At 40.5% G+C, this 9531-nt stretch overlaps 1 protein-coding gene across 1 annotated transcript in view; it reads right to left on the bottom strand.

Moving 5' to 3' along the window:
• Positions 1-9531, bottom strand: part of UBE2N (ubiquitin-conjugating enzyme E2N) — a 35705-nt gene extending 26174 nt beyond the window's left edge. Inside the window, exon 1 of the mRNA XM_004675813.1 lies at positions 9149-9531. Coding sequence (XP_004675870.1) covers positions 9149-9178 — 30 coding nt within the window. The 5' untranslated portion in view covers positions 9179-9531. The remainder of the gene's footprint in view (positions 1-9148) is intronic.

Raw genomic sequence — 9531 nt, 5'->3', positions numbered from 1 at the left:
TCAGATTATCTCCCATCAAAAATTCTTCCCCTAAACCAATATTGAGGGTTTCCGCATCTCAACTGCCCTATCTTTGATGTTTCCACTGGATACTTTGTCCTCTTATAAGAGAAGGTGCTGGCTGTTAGTATTTCACTCACATCTTCCGTATTTGACCCATCTTTACATGGAAGTCAAGCACACACAAAGGCAGTATTTCCACAATGTGTACACTAAAATCATCTGAAAACTGTAAAATACTTTAGAAAGCTGGGGTAACAATTATTAAACTATTAAATGTATAACAGTCCAAATAAATGTGATGTGCAAATGTTCACAAAAATATCTTCTAGTTACTACACGAACAGGCAACATATCAATAGCCCACCCCATTAAAATGGAAGGAGAGGCAGCACAATTCTCCTGTTTTACCCTCTGCTCTACTTAGCAGCTTATTTCAATAAATCTGTATGTTCTGTTCTCTAAAATAAGTAAGTTAAATGGAAGGAGGTTCTGATAAGATAAAGGCACGGTCTGACCACATGTTCATAAATCTCAAATCACAGTCAGTAGCAGGAACAGAAGAACTTGCCACACTTCTAATTTAAACTACCTGAACAAAAAAGCAACAACAAAAACTGGGTGGAGAGAGTGTTGTTGTTTTTAATGTTACTTAAAAAAAATAGCTTTTTTACAGGTAAAGATAAGAAACTTGAAGCTACATAGCTGTAAATCACTCTGACTCTTAACTGAAAAGAAATGACTGCTTGTTGTTTTTTTTTTTTTTCCTTAAAGCCAAGCCCAAAATTATAACATGAGCAGATCTACGAAGCATTTTCCTTCTGTACAAATGGGTAACACTAGGTCAAGTACAGCTATCCATCCACCCCCAAGTAAAAAACACAAAATTCAACTTAATCTATAACTGAATGTAAGACTAACTCTACTTTGTGGCTTATAGAAATTTTAAAAGTGCTGTTTAAAATTAATAGAGAAATTTTGGTCTCATGCAATGACACCTCAAACATATTTGCTGTTAAGAACTAAGAAAAAGAGAAATAGCTAATCTTCTTCAATTCCTTCTACCAAAACTCCAAACATCCCCAACTGAGAGATCCAGGTGGCCAGATGCCATCCTATATCAGAGACATTCCATTTTAGGGCAAACCATATTACTAAATATGGACTTGTGCAAAAACCTCTAATTAAACTACAATAAAGAGAAGTGATAACAGTTATCAGAGAGCTAAGTATTTTCTCCACACACAATACTATTCCCACCTCATTTGTCCAAATAATAAAATATAAGAACACATGCATAGTCAGCCATCAATGTAGGGGCAGATACGTCCTGGTATATGTCATCTATAGTACCCTCAGTGCAGAGAGTCCCACTGCCTGGGTTTAGAACAGCTCCACAACTACTTAATCCTTCTGTGCAGGTTTCACTGTCTGTAAAATACATAAAATACAAATATCCACATCATAGGATTGCTGCCAAAATTAAGCAAATTAACAAGCTTAAAACACTAGCTACTACATAGGAAGTACACCTTAAGATGCCATAAATTCACATAATAAGAACTGTGTGAAAATTGTATGGTAATAAAAATCTACTTGAAGAATGTTTGCCACATCATATTGTGGGAAATTATGATTCAGAGACTAAGCCTGAATTTAAGAATTCAAAACAGTGTTTTATTTGAACAACAGTTCTGATGCCAACTCTCTGAACTTAAAATTAACAGTAGTCCTTGACAGAACCCTAGTTACTATAAAAGATAGTATCCATGTCACTGGATTTCCAGAGTAAGGGATGCTATGCTGCTTGCTCTCTAGCTTCCAGCTTTCATATTCGCTTTTCTCTTTGTCCAAATCTCACTGTCCATCTTTCTCTCCAAGTTTAAAATAATTTTCTTTAACACATACCTTTCCTTCATCCTCGGCCTATGGTAGATCCCACACAAGTCTTTCATCTCAATGTACTTTCTTCTTTTACAATGCCTATTAGGTTCATGCTGGCTTAGTACTTATACATACGACTATGTATTCAATAAATGTCCATTTAATTAAACAGGAAAACATCTTGCAACCTTAGTAATTGTTCTAGAAGACTGAAATTTGGTCTTGGGCTCTTACCAGCTTACTAAATGGACTTTTGCCTGTGCCCCATAGTAAGGTAGGGAAGGCGATGATGTAATCTCAACTATCCTTAAAGGTGATTAAAAAATTGTGACTTTATGATAGTAACACCTTCCTTAGTGTAAATCACGAGGAAATAGTACAAAGTTAGAAATAACAATACATCCATAACCTAACAAAACTAAGTTAGTATTTGCTATAGTCTAGTATTTTCTTAACTAAAATGCCTTCAATTGCTAGATTATAAAGCATTTGAAAATAAAGGTTGATTTGCCTAAAGCAGATCAAACCACATAATGTGACAGCATCTATGAGTTTTAAGAACTGAAGAGGGAAAAACGCCAATTTCAAAAATTGTAAAATATGTCAACACTAGAATTCTGAAACCAATGTCTAAAAGTACTGTAAATATATCTATTATATATGAAGCTCCATTTAGAAACATCTGAGTTACAGGCCAATTTAGAACTATAAAACTTTCTATTGCTAAGTATCCTTAGGGGATTTTACAATACTTACATCCAGGATTTTAACAAATATAAAGTGCCCTAAATAGTGTGGTGTAGCTACTGAAAGAATGGATAAAGAATTCTTTCTGTTGATTCTGAGGGCTTTTAACCAGTTAGCAGTTCTTCCAAACACACAATAATGGTTTCTGCCACCAGAGCCACAAGGCCCACTGTTTTCACTCTCACAGTCTCAGACCCTGGTGACTCTACATCCCTCTATCTACAAATTAAAGATGACTGTATTTAACAATTACAAAAAAAAAAAATTTACTTAAAAGCATTTTAAAAGTTGCTAAGATGGGCCCTCCTCTGGTGGCACAACAGATGAAAGCACAGCACCATGCTGTGTGCCACGAGTGCAATCCCCACCCAGGAGGTGGCCAACATGGCATAGCAGACCCCTCCTGTCGTCTGCTGCTCACCTCAGCAGTGTACATCAATCTGCCTATTCTGCTCCCCACTCTGTCGCTGGTGAACCCTCTCATTGCCCCTGCACCTCTGGCCTGTACCCCAGTTCTTACATGCATAAAAAACCAATCTTAAAAAAGGGGGAAGCTAAGATTTCTGCTGGAATTAACTGGTTCCCTATTATTCCACCTAATCTACATATCCATGATGTCCCTAACAACTGTATTTGCGAAGAAAATTTCAACTGTCTAAAAAATTAAGCAGCCCAACTCACTTTTCATACCAAAAGTTTATTTCTTGATGTAACATTACTACATATACTATGCCTTTCAGATCCATTTTGCTTGTAGGAAGTAAAATTATATAACAGTGATTAAGCATCTACATTAGAATTGTTAAGGACAATTATAAATTTAAAGCCCCATGCTGGATACTCATCAACTTGTTTCCACAACTTAATACTTAAAAGTGCATATTCACCCACAGCTCACAACAGATTTACATGTATGTTTGGAATTCATACTACTTGAATTTGCTGAGCAAGTTATTTTTTTAAATTCATTTTTTAAATTCATTCATTACAAGGCAAAGGGTCTGAAGTCTGGAATACTAGTCACCCAACTTCTTTGACCTATGAGCAGTCCTCATCAGAGGAGGAAAAGGATGGCGTTTTCAAAAAATATAACTACGGCTGGAAGTGGTAACAAGTGTGGAAAAAACTCAGGTATTCACAAAGAAAATGTGTAACAGCTCTGATATCACTGTCACTTGCATAATGATAATTTGATGAAACTCAGTTTCTATTTTGTGAGAATCAGTCAGTCTGGACTGGACAAAATGTCTGATATAGGAGCTTTAAAAAATAACACTCCAGGCCCTCCCTGGTGGCACAGCGGGTTAAAGCACAGCATTAAGAAGCTAAAGCCACTTCCGCATGAGTTCGATCCCCGTCTGCCCCGGAGGTGACAACATGGAGTGGCAGACCTCTCCTGACCCACCGGCTGCTCCCCTCAGCAGTGTACTTCGTCGATCTGCCTGTTCTGCTCCCCACTCTGTCTCTGGTGAAACCTCTCACCCTCCGCATCTCTGACCTGTACCCCATTTCTGTATGAGTAAATAAATATTTAGAAAAAAAAAAATAACACTCCACTACTCACTGCTATTTTTAACTTACTTTCAATTATGCCCGTACTACAAAATCAAAACATTAGGTGGCATATTAAACAATATCTTCACAACCTGAAAGTTTAATCACTTCCCAAAGCATCCATGGATTCTTAACCCAGAATCCAGAGAGGAAAGGAATTTACAAATAAGCCAGAACCTGAATACCCAGAAATCTTAAGGAAAAAATAGCGCTTACTGTCCTAGGAAAGTGAGAAAATTCCTAACGTGGAACAACCAAAAGAACCAAGACCCACATTATTCCCATCAAATTTTTACCTTTTAAGAGTTTGTTTCCTAAGGATGTTTTATTTTTTTTTAAAGATTTATTTATTTATGCATACAGAACTGGGGTACATACAGGTCAGAGGTGCAGGGGCGGTGAGAGGATTCACCAGAGACAGAGTGGGGAGCAGAACAGGCAGATCAACGAAGTACACTGCTGCGGGCGGATCAGGAGAGGTCTGTGGCACCATGTGGGTCATCTCCAGGGCGGACAGGAATGGAACTCATGCTGAAGTGGCTTTAGCTTCTCAGTGCTGTGTTTTAACCTGCTGCACCACCAGGGAGGGCCCTCCTAAGAATGTTTTAAATAAAACTCCTAACAAGTTTATCTTCATCATGAAGTTTTCATGTTTGTTTGTTTTTTTAAAATGGGGGAAAAAACATTGCCAGCCAAAGACAATATTTAGCATTTAAAAAGGGGCTAATTCTTTGAATCATTTTTCTTTCTAAAAACTACCTAATTTGCAAATCAAGTCTTTAAAGATTTCCCACCTATTTACTTCCCTTTTCCTTAATAAACGTGCCATGTTCTGATGGGCTACCTTATCTATCAAAATACATTAAATCAGTGACTTTTAAATAGTGATGAGAAAAAATGGTATCTGTATTTTTTTAATAATCAAAATTAATGTTACAGTGAAAAAATAAATAACTCAAGTTTCAATGCAAAGTCAGATCATGTCACATATATAAGAATTTAAAGTTAAGCCTTCCCAAATAGAAAAGTAAAATTTAGGAAAGAGTGGTAAATTCTAAACTTAGCACATTGGTTTAGTAAGTTTTAGTCAAGTGAATTCTTTAAGTACTACTATGTCAGAAGGCTATATTTTATTGTTTTCATTATTAATTTTGAGGCCAATTATCACTGTCAATGTAACACATAAAACTGAAATAAATTTATTTCAACCAATGCCACATACTCATCTCATTAGATTTACTCCCCAAATAGCTACTGCTTCTTTATTACAGAGATTAGGGAGGACCTATCTCCTATTTGAGATAATTTCTTCCTATGAGACCTTAAGCTATATTTGCTCAGTCACTTTCAGACATTAAGAGTTCTGGCCTAGGAGTAAAGAGAAAAAAAAGAAAAATTCTTGTTAAACACAGAACTGCGAAGATTCAGTATCAACTCATACATGTAAAATAATACTATGACTATGTAATATGTGATTATATTACAGTATTGTTTATATAGTAAAATGGTGGCAACAATCTAAGTCATCAAAAAGCAACTAGTTAAACTGAGGTGTAAACACGGGTTCCACAAAACAGTCCTTTAAAAATAATGAGCCACTGCAAAGATAAAGTGGGTGTGTGGGATGGAGGAATCACAGTTATTTGCATGGGGAAGAAAGGAATAGGACAAACATACACGCACCAATCTATGGCCTTTTTGGAAGGACACTCAATAAAAATTATGGTTGTCTATGGAGGGAAACTGCAATGCTGAAGGAAAGATTCAAGTCTTTATTTTCTTTGTAAGATTTAGAATCCCTGCTCTTTGGAGGAGATAAAAATACAACCTTAAGAGTAGTGATAAGTGATCTATAATAGAGCAGGGAACAGAGAAAAAAGAGAAACTAAGAGTGCCAAGAAGAGGGATATTTGTGTTTTAGGATAGGTAAGACACCCTGAAAATGTGACATGTGAGCAAAAACTGAACACTATGCCAAAGCAAGCAATCCTTTAAACAGGAGGAAAGCCCTGAGTGTAATAAGGTTAGCCTCTTAAAGATTACAGCAACAAGATCAGATAACTTCTAAGGTAGGCAAATCCCTGGCCTTGCAGCTGAAGGACAAAAAGCCAAAATTTTATTTTAAGTGTAAAAAAGAACCTTAGCATAGTTTTGAACAGGGGTGCAATATGGTCTATATTGTTAAAAGTAACACTAGCTGCTGCTACTAATTAGTTTCCTAAGCAGGAAAGTGGGACTGGCACTAAATGATGGAACTGAACAATGGTTAGGGCATAGGGGGAGGCAAGAATGTGTCTATTCAAGTTTTCTTTTCTACAGAATTTGCTACTCGATTGGAAGTAATCTAAATGGGACAGCAACTTCTTGAATGCTAAGTCTTAAAAATCATTTTATGCTATATAGTTATTTCCAGTTCACATGATACATTACAAGTCATTTTCATGACAGTCGCAATGAGTCAAGAGCCAAATTCTGCCTCTGGCCAATTTTAAGACCCTAGGAATAGGAAAGCAGTTTTGTGGGTTATTAGATCACAGATTACTGTAGGTATCAAACAGTCGAAGAATATTGCAAATGTTAATGATAACCATTTAGAGGCAGACAAAATCATATTAACAGTTGTCCAATGAAAGAAGGTATGTGCGGCCCCTCCCTGGTGGAGCAATGGGTTAAAAACCAGTACTGTAAAGCTCTCTGAAGCTGCTTCAACACAAGTCTGATGCCTGGCCAGGGAGGTGGCCCACATGGCACCTCTACTGACCCACTCCCTACTTCCCCCAGCAGTATTTCAGTACATCTGTCTGTTCTGTTCACCATTCTGCCTCTGGTGAATTCTCACAAAGTCCCTGCACCTCTGGCCTGTACCCAAGTGTGTATACATAAATAATAAAAATAGAAATAAAAATGAGAAAGAAGGTATGTTTCCATCATTCTTAACAGTAAAGTCACCCCCACCATGACATTCCTAAAAGAACTTGCATTATGATTGACAAAGAATAAGCAAACTTCATTTTCACTTATACAGAAAATTTACATGATACAAAACCATGGACACTAGAAAAAACAATCGTTTCATCACTCCTAGAGAATGGAGGAAATAGATCTTTTAAGCAATGACATTAAAGTAAAAAGCGCCTAACTTCTATAGGATAAAACCCAAATCAAGGCACTTTTGATAAAGGAGATACTCTCAAAATACTGTAAAATTATCTGAGTTACCACTATATTAGTTTAAATAGTAAAAGTGAATGCCTACTATAAACTAAGTTATTGTTTGGCATATGAATGATTTATAAGGAATTCAGTTTATTGCCTTCTGTCGTTTCTATACATTTATAAACAAAGTTCCACGGAGTATGTCATCCAAGGCTTTCATGTTATTGCAGAGTATCCCGGAATCAAGCAAAAAATTTAAAAATGCTAAAATTTTAGTGTATGACATATTTAGACTTTTCATGATTATCAATTTGCAGTTATGTTGAAAACCTATGGGGAAAAAAAAAAAAGCCCTGTGGATACACCACTCTTTCCTCCACCCCACATTTTCAAATGGGGCCTCAATAAGCATGACCATGAGGGCCCCATGACTGCATCATAATAAAATCACACTGTAAGTTTGCCTGAGAACCTGAGACAAATCTGTTAACACAAATTGCACACTGTGAAGGTTCATATTAGACTCAGGCACACAATGATAATCTGGTCCACGTTTCTGATTTCTAAGAATTTCTACCTGATGAAAAGCCTTATACCTCTAGACCAAGGGCCTTTAGGTAAGTGACACTCCTGTCTCGTTTTTATTTAATAGCAAATGTACAAAGCACAAAATACATCATTCTTCAACAGGTCTTCCACTTAGCATGCATCTCCACCAAAACTTTAGACCTTGATTAATTAAGCGTTATATCAAACAAAACGATGCTACAATTTAGTGACTTTAAATTGCATACTGAGCAACTGAGAGGCTCAACTAATTTCCTTCACTAAAACTGAAAAAAAAAAAAGAAGCCTTATGACTTAGTTTCTGCGAATTGCAAGAAACTTCACATCTGAGCACTTTAAAGTATTAAGTATTTACCAAACCAAAATCTCTAGTTTTTTCATGGGTTCCATATGTACTCGTCAAAACATGCATAGCCAAAGGACGGTTTAATAATTAAAGCGCAAAAATCTAGATTCTGTGCAAAAGATTTCACAAGATACCCCATACCTGCGCCCTCCCACCCCAATCTTGATGCTAAGCTATTTCCTTTTGAACAGAAACAGTTCCGAAAGAGTTTACCAGCCAGAGTAAAATCACTTCTAGAAGATAACCAGCGGAAACGTATTTAAAGAAGTTGCGGAAGCGAGCGCAGCCAGCCACTGAGCCCCCACGTTGCTGCACCCCGAGGCCAGGGGCTGAAGGTGCGAATGCCGCAGGACTCGCGGCCCTCCTGGGGCCCAGGGCCCCGCCCGGCCTCACCCTCCCCGTTCATTCATTCTGATCTCAGGGCTGTCGCACCCCCGCGCTCCCGCCCGGACCGAGATGGGAGCTCCGGGTTCCAGGGGCCGTGTCGGGCCACTACTCCAGCCGAGAGTCCGAGTCCCGCCGCGATTCCCGCGCGTCCGCGGCCTTCGCCCGGGGGTGGTCTGAAAGGCCGCATTGGCCCGCGCCCAAAACCAGAGTACAGCAACCCCGCAGCCCCTGCCCTCCGACAGAATGCAGGCCAGGCCTTGCCCGCGCTGGGCAGCTGCCTGGAAGCCCCGGGTCCCCGCCGCCAGGCTGCCCCGCCGCGGCCGGAAGTCTCACCGGCGCCCCCTCCCCAGCGCCCGACTTCCCTCGCCGCGGCGGCCAGACCCTCTCCGCGGTGCCTCGGGCCTCCCAGCGCGGGCCGCGGGAAGGAGGAAGCGAGAGGCCGCGCCGCCAGGGCCGCTGGACGGGCACGAGCAGAGCGGAGAGCCGGCGGCCGGTCTGGGCGGTTACCTTGATAATCCTGCGGGGCAGCCCGGCCATCTTGTCAGATCCCGAGTTCGGCCTGTGGTCTTGTCTCCGGCTCCGCTCGCCTCACGCACGAGTGGAAGTCCTGGGCTCCACTTCCGGGGGACGTTGCCGCGCCCGCCGCCGCTACTGCTGCCGCGGAGGCCCCTCGGGAAATGTAGTCCCTGCTCGGGCGCGGGCTCTGGCGCGGGCGGTCTTCCCTCGGACCTGGCCCCCTCCCCCGCGTTCCCCGCCCCAGCCCCGGTCAGGGGTGGCGGAAGTGACGCGCCGCAGCGGGGCAGGGACTTGGGGGAGGTGGCGCGGAGCGGCGGGGTGCTCCGACGCCCGTGGCCGAGCCTGCCGCGCGTGGGTGGGACTGGGCGACCGGC

This window comes from Condylura cristata, unplaced genomic scaffold, assembly GCF_000260355.1.
Source record: "Condylura cristata isolate star-nosed mole 26May11 unplaced genomic scaffold, ConCri1.0 scaffold00004, whole genome shotgun sequence".
NCBI lineage: Eukaryota > Metazoa > Chordata > Mammalia > Eulipotyphla > Talpidae > Condylura > Condylura cristata.
The sequence above is the reverse complement of the archived record's forward strand: the minus strand, read 5'-3'. Positions and strand labels throughout refer to the sequence as shown.